Source organism: Echeneis naucrates, chromosome 1, assembly GCF_900963305.1.
Source record: "Echeneis naucrates chromosome 1, fEcheNa1.1, whole genome shotgun sequence".
Taxonomy (NCBI): Eukaryota; Metazoa; Chordata; class Actinopteri; order Carangiformes; family Echeneidae; genus Echeneis; species Echeneis naucrates.
The window spans coordinates 13,810,578-13,827,616 of record NC_042511.1 but is presented as its reverse complement, the minus strand read 5'-3'; the positions used below and the strand labels follow the sequence as shown (position 1 = coordinate 13,827,616).

The following is a 17,039-nucleotide window of genomic DNA, read 5'->3' as shown; positions in this document are numbered from 1 at the left end:
TTCTGTCTAGTTCTATTAAAGTTTTTAATTAAGTCTAGTTCCTCTTTGCCAATGGACCTGGTATCTATTACTAGAAGTTGAGTTAGTGGTGGGTTCCTGTGCATGCCAGGCCTCCCACTGTGCATAACAGACAGACAGCTCCTAAGGGACTTCATTTACAGCATGGCTTCAAAAGCCAGCAAGCTGCCACTGCTGACAAAGCCCATTCTAATGCATAAGGGGGGAATGGTATAAGAATAGCAACACGTAAAAATAGGCTTTACTTACGGAAGAAGTCTTTCTTTGCCAGGTTCTTTGCACACAGGACTGGAAAAGAAAAAACAGAGAGATGTTAATGACGGGTTAAAAATTAGATGTGTATGAATAAAAATAAACATTAAAAAAAAAAGAAGAAAAAGTTCAGCACATTAGTAGCAAATGTGCTTCAGCCTTATGCCACATGTTAGCGCATCATTACCTTTCTGTGTGCTTACGTAGCAAATTTTTTGCTTTCTTAACTCAACATCCTTGGTGGTTTTACACAAACTACAAAACATTCCAAAAAATATTCCACTCCCTTATTTTAAGATTCTATCACTAATTTCTAATGTTTAATAATTCGCCAACTATTTTTAAATTCTTTCTCACTGGTAACATTTACAATAAAAGTACAGCTAAAGCTTGTATTATTTATCCATTTCTGTGCTCGCTGCGAAATTTCACACAGTTCCCTACAGTAATTACTGGTGTCTTTTTGCCGACATACTGGTTTGTCCCTCCTTACTGCCCTATCACAGGCCAGGAAATCCAGCCACTTCTGAGAGTTTCTCCTTGTAAAATATTGAGTAGACAAGCACCGTTTCGTGTACGAACCAAGTCCCTGAGGGTGTGCATCACCGACAACATAGAATGGCTTTCAGCAGAGACAGCAAAAGAAAGACAGCAAGTCTGTGTTTGACTGTTCTGCTGTTGTCCTTTTTATTTCTCTCCCCAAGTGTCTCCCTCATAGAGTGCAGTAGGGTTAGCCTTGATGAACTGAAGCAGTAAAGTACTTTCTTTAGAGCTGGCTAGACAATCCTGTGACAGTTATAGAGCGAGACAAACTAGGCCAAGCATCAACATTTAAGAGCCATGGTGGAGCAAACCAACACAATGAATAACACAAAGATGACAGTGAACTGGAGACATATAAACAGATGTTCAATAAGCATTGTGGGGTCTCAATAGACAAAGCTGATAAACTGAAACTGGTCTAATCACACTGGTACAAAGCAAAGAAACAGTCTATAAGATAACTCCTCCATGAATACTTCTATTTTCACTGTTTCCAATGTCATGCAGATGCACTTTCGTTTCATTATTATTACTACTACTGCAGGTGACCCCTATCTTTTCTTACCAACCTGCCAGGCAAAACAGCAACTAGAATATCAGCACAGTGGGCTTTAAAGAGACATTACATAAACTGGAAAATTGTAAATTTGGCTTCATTTATATAACAAGTCTTGCGTGCTACTATTGTAATGTTAATCAACAGAAAGTCATTCTTCATTCAACTTTGTTATTTTCAAAAATTTATATGTAATTATCACGTTACAGTAGTCTGATTAGCTACATACAGTATGAGTAACAGAATAAAATTCACTGTTTAATTCTATTGGACATTGGTAACTAATTTGACACTGTTTCATTTTAGAGTATGGATGAAATGAGGAGCATTATTTCAGTTCTGGAGATCTGATTCTTCCTGGCTAACAAGGGCAGGCACTATAGTAACCCTGCAAGCATTCTGGTCTGATGTCATTAAATAATAATGTGCAGATACAGCAGCAGTTCCACCAATTCTAAAAAATTAAAACGAAGACTGGTGCATAGAGATATGTTATATTTACTGAGGATGATCAGGAACATGTTTTCAACCACCAAAAATTCAGTATGCAAATGGTACCACAGAGCATTTTAAAATGAAAAGAGACAACACTACAAATTTATCAAAGCACCTCAAAGACAGATATCTAACTCTACACACAGAACTTAAGCTGAGTGAGTTTCCATTGTGACCTTTACATTAACACATTGTGTTGCTAATGTTACATACAAGCTGAGCACATGGTGTTTGCAAAAGGTAACAATATCTTTTTTAGGCTAATCGCTAACTCTAACCACACTGCATGTAGCAGGAGCAGCTGTTTTCTTCTTTTTTCCGATGGTAGATTTGATATCAAGATTTGGAGACTTCAATATCGATACTGACTGAGATTTCCAATATTGTGGCATCCCTATAATCAGAGCTTATGCTGTTGTTTCTTATTTCAAGCACGACAAAGCAAAAAATAGCGTTTTTGTTACTTCATACACGGTTTACACAACAGATCATGCCAAGGTATATGATCCTGCCATGAAAGCGAAACAAGCAATAATTTTGTAAAAGGTATGGACAGGCCAGGAAAACCAACCTTGCATTAAACCCATTCAACGTGGAAACCTTGACAGTGACCAAAATGACACAGTCAGACAAATCAGACAGAATCACAACATGGGAACAGACGATCTCAACACAAACCAAATTACACTGACTGAATGAACACTAACCATCAGCTTGTCAAGGGAAATTACACTGCCAAAGCCAACAGTATGGGTACAGGCCAAATCTGAGGTAGCCAGAATAACCTCCTGTGGGACAAAGCGGACACCAAGATGTTGGCAGACAGGAGAAAAACAGGCGAAACAGAGGCCTGAAATTTTGGCAGGACATTAATGGCATTCTGAGAATTTGTCTCTAAAAGAAAATCAGCCAACAAAGTTTAAATAGGTTATCTTACTTAGCCTAAATAACTGCCTTAAATATAATCATATCAACTTGTTCCCTACACATGAATTCCAGGGTATTAGCGTAAGATGTTTGATGATGAATTTGAGGCTTGAGTATATCCGAGACAGGGTGACAAAGGTGACATGTAATATGAAAACCAGAAGTTCCACGATCCTGAGAAACTCAAATCCCAAACTATGATAACATTTAGTATGCTTACAAAGCCCTTCATTTTTTTGACATTAAACAGGGATTGGCTCAAGTGTAGATTAAGGTTGTCATGGGCATGTTAAACTTTTTTGGCAACTCTACAACTACTGAATATGCTCAGTCCTAGTTTCCAAAAGCCTAAATTACTTGCATATTTTTCAGGCCAAACTGATATGTCATCCCCCTTTATTCATTTAAAAAAGAGTCACTAAGCAAACTGGAGGTCATCTTTTAGAGATAAAAACCCAAGTAACTGATACACAGTTGATGCAATGTGGGTGCTCGCCACACTCAAGAGCCAACCCTGATAAGTAGCTTCCCCCGTGAATTTGTTAATTTAGTGAGCAGGAAAAAAACTTGTCTGATAAATTTAAACCCTGGCTACTAAGCAGATTCTGTTCATGTATGTGGCAAAGTTCAAGTGTATGAATATGAATGAAACAAAAGTATAAATTAATCTAAAGAATGTCTTCTTAATTTTTTTTAATGGCTTCGTCTATAAATGTGTCAAACTAGTCATGATATTCATGACAGTCAGACATAAATCACATAACATTAGTGAACTGTTGCTGAACAATGTTGTATGAAAGTGTGTAATGTAATTGTGACGCCTGTTTTCAATAACCCTGTGTCAGAGTCTAACTTTATATATTGTTTTTTCACCTTTATATATAGAAAAAGAAAGCTGCCCATAGAAATATTCCAAAAACATTAATTCAAGGTACTGTAGCTGATATTAACTTGAGATTTCATCTTCCTTAATTTTTACAGTAACCCCACCAGGATTTAGATAAACACACCCAAATATGTTGATAATCTTATCTGGGCTTATGCAGAATCTACCACTGTGGGTCCTAGCATCAATGAGGAATCAAATCTCTCCTCAGCACTCTGTGGGTATGTGACAGTGGTTGAATAGCTGCCACGTGAGCAGGCAGGCCGTGGTGACCCAGGGCTGGCAGAGGACCAGATTCATTCAGATCCTAACACGGAGAGCTAAGCCGACTGGGGATCTGTAAACGACCAGGGAGCCCAAGGGTTTGAGGCTGTCCTGTGGTGCCTGTGGATCATCATCTCTGCTGCCAACACCCATTTGAGCAATGAGAGACAATAAATCAGGCTGCACACTGGTATCCTGCAGACAGTTAGGATGAGAAGAAGAGTGCAACTATACTCTGCTCAAACCTCCTATATATTTCCAAGAAGACATCATGTCTGATCACTGTGTGATAAAGACAATGTGGCAAATCATTTCTGATTTTTTGGAAGGCACGGAACATCTGAAACAAAACAGTTTAGTCTTATTTTAGTCCCATTCTAAACCACACAATAGTGTGAAAGACAAGATATATTACAGTAAAATGACCATAATATTTTCAATTATGGTAACACATTTTGTATTGAATTAGCAATTATAAGCAAACCTGCATTGATGAGTAAATAAGTAAGACCTTAAGTGAGGGTTAGTAGTAATAGTCTTCACTCAATGTTTAAGATACCAATGGCAGCGGCAATCACACCAAATACAGATTTTTTCCCTGTTTTCTGTTTACTACTCTTTGCAACAATTTAACTGTTACTCATGGTAATATATTCACTACACTTTAGTGCATAAATGTTTTGCAATACTGTTTTCTCATATTTTGCAGCATTTAGTCAAAATGTAATTGGGTTGATATTCATAGTCCACGTCTGTGAAAATTCATCTGGGGACGAAAAAAAAAATTGCTTCTAGAAAAAAAGAAGCTTATTAAGATCTTACATAAACCGCAGCTTTTCATGCTACATTAATCATTTCATCATTTGACCACCCAAAGTTGCTGTCATGTTAAACCAATCTGTGATTGCAGTTAAAAGTTCAAAAACCGGTCAACTTTGCCACATTGTTAACTCAAAGGAATTGAAACAGCTGTTGTTTTGGGACCATTTGTTGGTGAGTTGCCCCATTACACAGTCTGAAAAAAGTCATAAATCAACAGTCACACCAACCGAGCCTATCTATCTGAGAAACTAACAGAGGATACTGCCTTTACCACTGTCTAGGAGCTAACAGACATGGAGACAGACAGTGCCCCGTCACTGACCCAGACAGCATGTCCTTAGCCTTTGGAGGTCAAAGCTTTACATCCCTAGAGTTGTACCATTTAAGTTTACACCTTCATTGAGAGGATAAATGAAAAAAGATGGACTATTTTTTTTTTTTATTGTCAGTACCTTTGACTATGCCAAGCCACCAACAGTGCATAAATGATGTATTGGGGCCATAAATGAAAGTTCAACATTTGTTAAAAGTGCAATTATCGTGGTACGTGAAAACTATTCTTGCCATGTTGCCTCATTTTAACAGACAGGACAAAGAGATCTGTTGCCAGTCTGACTCTCCATCACTGAGATGAGAAGTTGTTTACTCTGACAAGGTTTTTATTATGAAAGGCGTGGCTAATATTTAGCTATAAATACAATAAGCATGCATCAGTGTAGCATGATTGTATTTTTATAAAACATTAAAATTTAAAGTATAAACATCAAACAACTGCTATCACTGCAATTTACGTAAACCGTTGCTTACTGATGTATGGCAATTGTATTGTCGATTATAAAAAGCCTTTAGTAGTCATGACAAAACAAGCACAATTTCTCTTTAACCTCAAAGAGATGCAGTTAGAGAAGCGGGAGCTTTGTAATTTCTCCGTCTGCCTGAAAACAAAGGTAATGCTGAAGGTTGGCATTAGTTCTGGTCAAAAGGTGAAAGGTCTTACACAGACAGGGGCAGGGGGAGTGTCAGGGGATTCCCATTTGTTTTCTCAAGGAAGACTAAACCATTTGCAATGGCTGCTTAACACCAATGTGTTTGGAAAGGGGGCTTGGATAGGTCAGATGTTCAAATCTTTGCTCTCTTTGATGGATTCTGTATTTTCTGTTTTATAGCTGTAAGAGAAGCTGAATTTATACAGTAAAACATTTTAATTCTTGTTAAACGGGAAGAACTGTTGTGTAGGCTCATGCATTTTTACTAAGACACTGGTAAAAATCTGTCTTTCATTTATAGTGATATAATTCATTTCAACAAGAGATGAGCACTGTGGGAGTTGTGTGACATCCAAAATTGCTATAGTTCACAGAGAAACTAAACAATGGTTGTATTTTAGAAATGATTCATGTGCCGATGGTTTATTGTGTTAATGCATAAAAGGGTGTTAAAAATAATATGATCAAAATGACTGCAGCTCTTAGCGCTTTAAAAATCCCTGTTATGGGAAAATGATTTGAATCAAAGCGAAAATAATGACAAGACAAAAGGACAAGTTGAGTTCAAGTTCACAAAAGTGATTGATTTATTCTGTACAGTCCACTGACTCTAGCAAGTCCCCTGTCTCTTCTTCTCTCGCTTATCATACCACAGAGCTGCTCTGCCCTGGACAAAAAAGAGTTGTCATTGAATCCAGTAGCTGGTTGCATGATTGTTAACCTTACCGTTGTACAAGCCAGCTAATGTAAAACACTTCAGCTCACTTAGCATTTCTTTTGGACAGTGACATACTGGGCCCATTACGGCTAGCCCGGCTGATATTATGTGCAGCTCGGTTCTTACAGTTCAAGGGCAAATTTCACCTGAAGTAGTAAGTTTCAGTTACAAAGGTTGAAATCACCATTCATTTCTGACAATGTTTTGTCATTAAAGTACAACCAGGTTTAACATAAAAATAAATGGTATCATCATCCTTTTGGGGGAATTCTACCAAAGTTAAATGGAATAACAAATTACATCTAAGACAAATCAAGTCAAATTATCTGTGAGCCAAACCATTAGTCAAATAGTGATTCTATAATGGACTATAGCCCTTTTTTTTACTGCTGCACAGTCATCAAAATATTATGCTCATGAAAATAATGGATAGCCAAATATTAACATGACATGGTCAACAGAGTGGTTCATGTTTGCTCAAAATGTCTTATGTCTAGAAAGCCTGAAAAAGTCTCAAGTCTAAAACCCTCTCAACGGCAAAAAGCTTTCAGGATAACAGAAATGGCTGTTGTATGTATATCTGGATAAAAAGTCTAATTTCTGAATTATCAAGATTTCCAAAAACAGCTAAATTACTCCATAAATATAGATAGACAGTTTTCCTTATACATGCAGACACATTTCCTCAGTTGCGCAGCAGGAAACTAGCTGATATTAAACTTCTTCCTTCTACACCCGATGACTTCAGTCATTAGTGACAGTGAGTCATAATTAAAAAAGGGATGGCCCACATCCTTTGCTTTGGCCCCTGTGGGTCTTGCAACAGCCCCACACTGTCTCATTCACGGCATAGCTAAACAAAACACTTCCTCTTCACCTCATGCTTCACAAGTGAGCTTCCTCACTCTGCAGAACACTGAGAATGCGGGTTGGCAAAATGTCAAGCACAAGAGCATGTGATCAACTTATGTCACTGATTTAAGTGTACAATGAAATAGAAAAAAAGAGTGTGGCATGAGATAGCATTTGTGTGTGTCTAAAATTGGCATGTTGCAAGAACTGGCCTTCTATTATGCATTGCAGTTCCTTCCTAGCCTCCCACCCTCAGCCTTTCTCCAGCCCATTGAATGCTTGGGATGCCAATTGTGTCATTCATCCAAGAAGCCAGAAGTCTACAGCTGAAACCATCTCCACCCATCCCCTTTTTGCTCAAACCCCAACAGAGATGCCAACAAACTGGTGTCAAAACTGTACGGTGGAAGGAAGGCACTAGATCGAAGAGGAAGGCTGGGGTGAGAAGGTAAAGACAAAACGTTCAGCTGGAGATGGGAATCTACAGTGGAATGGAGGAGTAAGGGGGAAGAATGTGAGCGGAAGAAAAGAGAAAACTATCTAGAGTCACAAATCTATGGAACGCAGACAGCTAAAGAGGAGAAGGGGAGAGAAATGTAGCAAAGCAGAGGGAGGGAAAGACAGGGGAGAAGTTAATTTGGACAAGCGATTTCAACAGTGATGGGATTCTGGCAATGACCGTGTTTACACTTAGCGAGGAGTAGCAGGGATGGCTGGGAGAGATAAGAGGAGACGACACCAGAAAGGAGGAGGGATAAAAGAGAGATTCATTGCTTGCACAAAGGAAAAAAATTACATTTGTAAAATTTACGGACATATCTACCCTTAAATTGCATTGGTTGTATTAGGAGAATGCGTAGTTTAAAAAAAAAAAAAATAAAAAAATCATCCAGATTTCAGTGTCAATTTCAGGCTCTGCATCGTCTAAAGCTATCTCATATTTCATGTGTGTGCTCCTTGTATTTTTGTTTTGTTTTTTTTATATTGAAACAGCTATTAAGCCTTCAAATCTACTGCATGGATTATATGTAGTTGTAGTAGCATTGTTTAATTAAACCTTTTTTTTAAGTTTCAACATAGCCATTATGTATTTTTCACATTTGTCATCACTCTTGCTTCTTTGTTGGGTTTTCTCACTTGGTCATAAGTTGCCCCACCTTTAATCTGTTATTGGCAATTTGTGACATTGGGATGTTTAAAATATGAATCTGATCTTTCAGTCCTGTGAAAAACAGGTGCAAAAAGCTGAGAGAGCAAACAACAACAACAACAACACCAGCAACTCCTCTTATGGTGCTTGATGGACCCAAAGAGCCCCCTGCCACACTAACAGGGGGACGCTGAGAAAGACTCATCTTTATGCAAATAGCCTCAAATGTAGTGCTCTGAAGATTGTTGAGTTCTTCAGCTTCCCCCCAGGATGAGTCTTTAAAATGCTACTGAGAGGTCGTTGTTGTGTCTGGGGGTGGTGGTGGCTACGTCAGAAACCAACTGTCCAGAAAGAGTATGGAAATTTCAGGCTCAACACAATACAGCTCCAGGACTACATATTCATGAGTGGCTTCATGAGACTACCAGCATTGTGCACCCGAAAAGACGCAATAGTAATCTGACAACATATTAAGAGAAACAGCCAGAGATGGATGGGTGGTGATGGTGATGTGAAGAGAAGAGAATTAAAAAAAGAAAACAAGGGGAATAAGCTAAATGAACAGATGGGGGGTTTAGATGGTAGGAAACAAAGCAAGAAAGATGACATGAGGCAGAGAGAAAAGGAAGGAGGGAGAGATAAAGAAATAAAAGACATAAGGGGGAGGAAATAAGCTTGGGGGGTTAAGCTAATCTAAAGTCTGAGTCATAAAGTAAACATAATACTCATATAGGAAGCATTCAGACTGAAGTGTAATTTAGATACAGTCAGGTGTAATATCATACCAAAAGGAATATAATTCCCATATGAGTCATTAAGTAGACACACATCTGCTCGTTTTATCTGCACATGCTTTAGCTGATTTGAAGTTCGGCCAGCCTCTTTATGAGCACAGACCATACTCTATATGATTCATACAACAACAATCTCAGGAATGCAGTACAGCAATTTTGTCAGTATTCAAGCACAAGAGACACTGTATATAGGATTTACAAAGTTCAACTATGCTGGCTTTAATAAAAAAAGGTTTCCCCTCATATCAATATGTAGACAGGGACAAAAAAAAAAATAGACAGTGTGGGGATAAAGAGTTTCTCCTGTATTTAAATTATTAAAACAAGGGCACAGGCACAAAAAAGTAAAAACACAGGTTTAAATAAGATTTAACTGTTATGACTTAAATGTGTAACTATTGTTACATGTTGATTGCCAAAGCACTGTACAATTAAACGGCCGAGATAGAGAGTACATGTTATGTTTTTGTATAAAACATTTTTGTCCTTGAGAAGTTTAGATAATCATAAAAGAAGTTAATCATTCTCTATAAGTAGGCATTACAACTACATGTGCCCCAAAGAACAAGTACCATCAGTCCCAAAGGAATGTGTTTGTGTGTGTGAGAAAGTAACAGGACGCATTCATGTGTGCACTACATTTGTGGGTATGTGTGTGTTTATTCCCGTATGTATGTCAGGATTAATTCATTAGCCGTCTCTGCATGCACTGTTAGCCCTAAAAACAAGTGAATGAGAAGCGACAGGCACAGAGTAAGAGAGAGACGACCATGATTATGAAGTGAAAAACGGTGTTCAGAGGTTGAGGTTGGGGATTTGGGGATCTAGATCTCTATAGGCGGAAGAAAATCGAGCAATAAAAGAGGAAAGTTGTGGTGATGGAGGAGGGGATAGGGACAAATAAAAGTGAGAAAGAAGAAGCTGTGAAGTATAACAAGCAAACTGAGGAGGAAAAAAATAAAGAGGAAGGAGGGTGTCAGAGGACATAGATGAAGACCTGGAAATACAGCATGTCAAGGCCACCAGTGAGAAAGGGAATCTGAAGAAGGCAAGAGGCAGCCAATGTATTATGCCAATGGATAAACTGGTTTCTGCCCCAGACGGCCGCATCACAGACACACTGACAACATGTTTACATGCTCAGAGACAGTGAATGTTGCCCCTTCTACCTTGAGCCTGCAACTGCACAGTAGAAGCTGCAACATTCATTTTAACACATCACAAATATAAGCTAAGTCATATTTTGACTATCTTTTGAAATGTTTATTTACCACTTGCCAACTACAATAATAAAAAAAAAATACAATAAAAAAAAAATCTTCCTCTTGCCAAACCAGTGGACAATTCTGTCTGACTTCACTGGAGCACGTTCAAGTTCTACATACTCAAACTGTGATATGGTTCCAGTTTTCCACCATGGGCAATAAGTTTCATAACACGAGAAATTGTTTTCCAGTTTTGCTGCAGAATCTGACCCTCATATACACTTGGGATACACTGTTTGCCTTGAATGAGTGGCGGCTGCATCATTAAACTCACTGTGTATCTTCTTCATCTCTGCTTCTGTCAGCTCTCTTCTCCTTGATTGAGTCACCCTTGAGCCCATCAGGGTTGGCTCTCTTTTCATCATATTAACCGATTAATGTTACGCTCTTTGAGAGAAGTTGCCAGAAAGGAAGGGAGCTGGCCAGAAATATACTGCCCATCACCTGTTTAAGTATAACCTATAACCCAGTTTTCTGTTATAAACATTTAGTATACATGATCTCCACTATTTCCACAGGTCGTTACTAAAGTTGTTAAAAAAAATACATTATTTTTGTATGTATCATATTCAGGCACAACCTTGACAAAGCAATAAATAAATGGCTTTTTGTGATGGTTGTTGGCATGATATCAATGTCACCATCATCTGGAGTTTTGCTACCGGGAATATTGCTCATCATGGGTGAGAAATAGGCAAGACTCTAATCCTAAAATAAAACTTGAACCAGATTATGACGACTCAGTTCATTCAGTTATAATTCATGTAAAGCAGAACAGAAATGACGGCAGGAAGGCGGAGGATTGGTTTTTGGTTTGGATGCAAATAGACAGATGCAAAAGTGAGATGTGGCTTACCGTCAGTATATGTCATATCGTCAGTCCCACCACCCACTGACAATACGCCACAGACACTGGTAAAGTCATTAGGCTGAGGCTATGTCGTATGCACATAAAGTAAACAACAAAGACCTGTTTCTATGCTGTTTACAATTCTACTGACAGATGGGCCGGAGGAAAAACTCAGATAGCAGTTAGACGTGTGAGACAGAATGGTGAGACACAGACACAGCTACAGCAGACAGGATAACAGGACTGTGCAAGTCATGTTTCCTGTCATTCTGAGTGCCAACAGCATGAAGAGAGGTTCATTTAGGCTACAGCAGTTTTCACTCATATATGCACGCTTTGATATTCATCAGAGCTGAGCAGACACTGATGGCGCAGTCCAGGGCTTTATGTTGAGCGCAGGAGGAGGAAAGTTGACGCATGATTTAAAAACACATCAGGAACAAGACAGTAAGAACCAAACTGTATTTAGCCCTATATCTATCACATCAGGGAAAACCAAGACAGTGCTTTGATCTTGACATGAATATTAAAAATACAGATTCAAAATATGCCGGTCCATGCAACCATTCGGTACTGTGTAATTTATAATTGCAGACACTAAATTTCCCCTGGGGATTGATAAAGCATTTCTGATGTGCTGATGGATAATTGAAGACCAGTACTCTATTCCATTTACGTGAAGTCAATTCATTAGTTCTCTTCTAAAACCATAACCTGCAGGGAGTCATGCTATGCAACCACTGACAACTAGCGAAAGAATTTAGAGTCAAATGTAAGATATTGGCAAAGTAGCTGCAAATTTATGATGAAAAGTCCCATTTGGAAATATGCAATGTGTACAGTATGCAAAGTAATGACTGCAAGGTGACAAGCTTCTGCTTTGTTTTGACAGCAAAGTTATAGTCAAAGTTCGTCAAACTGTTTTGTATGAGTGCTAGATTTTTCATCAAATTCCCCAGATTCAGTAGTAAGACCAAAACATGCCGACTGTTGGTGAGTTACAGGTTAAGTGGTAAATCCTGCTGTTATTGTGATTATGTTAAGCCTGGGCCAGGACAGTGACTTGACTCATCTCCACATAAAAAAAAAAAATAAAAAGAAATAAAAATCACTGCATCGCTCATGTCCTCCAACTGTCTCTCCTACAGTTAAACTGAAAACACAGACTCAGAGTGCACATATGAGTGCGTGTTCATACAGTAGACATGCTGAGTGGTCCACCAGACACACATACACAGGGTTAGTTAGTCTGACGGCGGAGACAGTAGCAGAGGAACAGTGTGGGGGAGGAAAGTGTAAGCCGTGAAGTCTACCATGCTATGCTGTTTCTACTGGGTTTAAGAGAATTCTAAATAAAATAGCAGTGAGAAATTAAAAGCATTTTCTTTATTCACAGGCAAAAGTAGTCAATATTTACAACTTTAGCCAAGCAACAGAGATACATCTGTGGTTGCTCTTCGTCTGTACACACTGCCCACATTTATTGTTTTCTGGGAATCAAAAAAACCTTTCACTCCAGTTACCAAAAAATGTTGACAGTTTCATTTTTATTTCTGATCAATGTCTTATTTCACATTGTTCTGGTGAGATGTGAAAGCAACACTGACTTTTCCTTTTGATAAACAATTCTTACTGATTTGCTTTATTGTTCTTTGCTGATTTTGTATTATCCATAAACACTGTATGTGGATGATGACAATGAAACATAACTCTTCCGGTCATTTTTGTACTAGTGCACAAGATATTTCTAAGTGATTAAAAATCGTAGCATTATTTTTGAGAGCCCCTTAAGAGTCCCTGAAATCTTTCTACAATCCTTAGGGTCTCCCAAGCAAAATCTGGCAAAACAAAGCACTGTGCTGTGGTGAGGGATCAGCACAGGAAGTGTGTGTGTGTATGTGTGTGCGCGCATTTGCACGTGTGTGCACATCACAAGTCGAAAACAGATAGAGGGAAAAAAAAAAAAGTACACCAAGCTGGAGCCACACCAGCAGAGACGTCTGTCAGCTGTCTGGACCAGATCCGGGGTTGAGTGAGGGAGAGGAAGGAAGAGAGAGAAATGACAGAGAGATGAGGGACATCCTGTTCAAGAAAGAAAAGGGTAAAAGACTTCAGAGAAAAATGCAGGACACAGATCACATGACAAGAGGCAGCATTAGGGAGGCAGAGAGTTCAGACAGTGAAAGGAAGCGAGACAGGCAGGATGCAGTAAAGTGCAAGAGCAATTACCTGCATTTTCACATGTTCCAAATTAAGTTTTTAAGATTCAGATTTGTGCTTTGCCTCATCTTCTCAGACACTGTCAGAAATATTATGCTCTTGCCATATGAAAATAAAAATGGGATATTTCTCCTCCATATCCTGCAGGAAAATCCTCCCGAAGCACTTGGAAAGTTTAATGTATTCTGCATATTGAAGACCACCTCCTCTCCAGTCCGAGGTTGTTATGCAACACTGAGGTGTTCAGTCTTTCCATTTCCCTGCTCCGAAGTACACAGATGCCACCAAGATCCAAAGTAATTTAAAAAGCAGATAAAACTATGGAACCACTGAAACAACCAAAGTCTAAGAACATTTTATAGAAATTTACAAAAATCATAGGATACAACAGGCCATGTTATATATGCAAATAATGATCATGCACTTATTAACAATCATATTTATCTATCATTTTATATTTAAAAAGGGACCCAACAACAATTCTTATCCTGATATCATCCTCCAGTCTTATCAGAAGATTTTTGGCCCTGTAGGAAGCATCCAAGCTTCCTGTGTGGTTCATGGTGAAGTGTAGGTCAAGAGCGGAGTGTAGAACTGAGTGAGGAGACTGGTAGTATCCTGAGGGATTTCATTACTGAAGCCCACACCAGACAATCCTAAACAGGTTTGAAATGATAATTTTAACAGTAATGTTTCCAACCAAATCATTAAAGTCTGATGAGGTTTCAAATAGCATTCATCTTGCATTAATGGGGGACTGACCAGGTGCACACATCTTTCCTGAGCAGCGTTCTTCTATATGCTACTTTTCCAAACAGGGAAAATCACAGAATATAGTCTCTACAAAATTTTTTCTTTGCAAACCTTTCAGACAGATATGCAAAGACTTGTGTATTGCCATGGCAAATACATCAAAATAAACATAAGTGATGACAGTCTTCATTTTGTACATAGCCGAGGTTGGCCCGCCAAAAACAAATTTTTTAAAAAGGAAGATTTTGTACAGTGGGATGAAAATGCCAACTTTTTAGTTTAGTTACAGAGGTCAAAAGACAATACTTGTTTCTTGGTAGATGTCATGATATTAAAATAATTTTTCATGTTTTTACTACAAATCAAGCACAATGTGCTACTTTATTTTTCCTGCAACATCTGAAAACTGTTGTGTCCTGTGTTTCCTTTCAGATTTAGTGATAGTAGAACTTATAACAGCTGGAACAGCTGTGTCACACAATGGATAAAATGTTTCCATATGATGAGGAAGGGCCACATGAACAGTGAATGAGTGTATAGAACCTGTCAAGTTTGTGTGTGGTCAATTGGAGTGTACGCTAGTGATGTAGACTAAACAGAGCTGGAGGAAGTTTGGTATAGAGCTTGATGCTGCACTACGAAGCTTAACCACAACACAGTGACCCAAGACCCTCGAGGCAAGATCAAGGGGCATCATCTCTTTCCTGACAAGAGCTGTGCACGCAGGCTAATCTATGGCAATAGTTATTTATGCTACATTTTAATTCAGTACAACATTCACAGCCGCTTCACTTAACTTAGTCAATCATTGCAAATCAAACGCAGGTCATAAACTAACACAATTTGTATCATTAACTAAATGGCTCTTAAGCCCATAGCCAAAGACCATTTCGCACTTTCACACTAGCACTGATATGCTCAGTGTTTGTACTTACACTGACAGTCTTCATATTTGGGCATTAAAAATGCTGCAAATTCAAATGTAGATAGATATAGTATATATCATTTATAATATTTTAGGCTTGTGCTAATGGATGATGATTCCAGCGATCAAACAATAGAGTGCTCCCAATAGGTCAGGCCAATGTCAATATAGTCCTCTTAATGTAATCATTTATTATTTCTAGGTCTTATTAATATTGAATTTAGCTTGCCCTACCAAAGTTTTATATATAACCACTAGCACCAAGATGTGCACACCCTCACTCATTTAAGGAAACTTATAACCTCTACTTCCCTATTAATTTTTCAAACGCTTTCTTAAGTAGATTTTATTTAGAACAGGTTTACAAACATCATTACTGTTTCATTAGTCTACAGAAAAAAGCTTTTTACTCGAAACTAATTAATTGATTGATTAAACATTGTGATCACCCAAGCCTAAGCAGCACATTGTGCTTCACCACATGTTCACAAGTTACAGTCATAGACAGGCTCAGAAAAATACAAAGAGGAAAACCAAAGGCTAGCTGTATGGAAATTAGCACATAAGCTTTAACGTGTCAAACTCTTTTGAATGCTGGCTAAAACAGCAACCAGCACTGAAAGATGCCTTCAAAAACTCAGTGGTTTGGAAAGACAAAGTCACCCACCAACCCAAAGATACGAAACATCACGTTTTTCAATGTGGGAGTGGAAATATGAGATGCAGACAGAGCAGCTGAAGGTTGAGTTATCTCAGGGTCTTTTTAGCTTAATGAAAAACCTTCCATGTGGCTCTTTCTTTGCTTTGAGCTTAATTCAGCATCATCTCACCTGAAATCAGGTGATTTTTTTTTTTCAGCAGACAGCACCACTGGAAAAAAGAAGGAAAAACAAAAAACCTAACAAACATAAGAAGAATTTTCTAAAAATTATAAGTCTTAACAAAGGTCCAGTGTCCTTAAGAGGATTTCTGAAATAATTAGAATTTTCGAAAGGTGGCTATTAATCACCTCATGACTGTGTAGAACTGCAGTCTGTCAGAGTATTGCTTGCTCCTAAATTAAACTGTTCCCAGAGATATATTAAACAGAAAACAACAAAGTAAACAACTGTCAAAACTTTGTTCCGTTCAATGGAGGGAAAAAAAAAAAAAAAAAAGCACACTCATAGTCCAAGATCTTAACTTTCCTCACCTTCCACTCAAATCATACTGAGAGGCCAGAAAAACTGGCAAACATATTTGCTGGTCAGTGTAATCCAACCCAACCCATTCAAGGTGAAGATAAAGTGAGTCAGAGATGGTAGTGAGGCTCCAAACTGTAGAGTATAAAAGGACTATGAATAACAAACCTGTCAGATTCAGGCCAGAGAAAACAAGTAATAATCCCATATTATTTTCTCTTGTTTCAGGCTGCTTTATTTCTCATAAAAAAACAAACCCCCCCCCCCCCCCCCCAAAAAAAAACATGTCATTTAAATGCATCCATCATGTTAAATTTGGAATTCATCTAGCATGATACTGTAAACTAAGTTTATCCATAGCGCATCATTATCTTGCAAACCTATGCGCATATGCTTGTGTTGGTTTCTCACTATTGCCATGGTGCACCTTTTGTTATATTCATTCTTCATATTTTAGGAAGCTGACAGGCCGAATTTAGCTCAACATCGCGTGCTGACAGCACATCCTGTGGAAGTTCAACTGTGTGTGTGTGCTTGTCTTCTCTTTTGAGAGCACAAACATTGCACTTACAAATATAAACA

General features: G+C 38.3%; 1 protein-coding gene across 2 annotated transcripts in view; it reads right to left on the bottom strand.

Annotated features, from left to right (window-relative positions):
• Window positions 1-17,039, bottom strand: part of LOC115044607 (E3 ubiquitin-protein ligase SMURF2-like) — a 54,106-nt gene that overhangs the window by 33,570 nt on the left and 3,497 nt on the right. For both annotated transcript variants that reach the window (XM_029503767.1, XM_029503842.1), the window contains exon 2: window positions 268-306. In XM_029503767.1, the coding sequence (XP_029359627.1) occupies window positions 268-306 (39 nt within the window). The remainder of the gene's footprint in view (window positions 1-267; window positions 307-17,039) is intronic.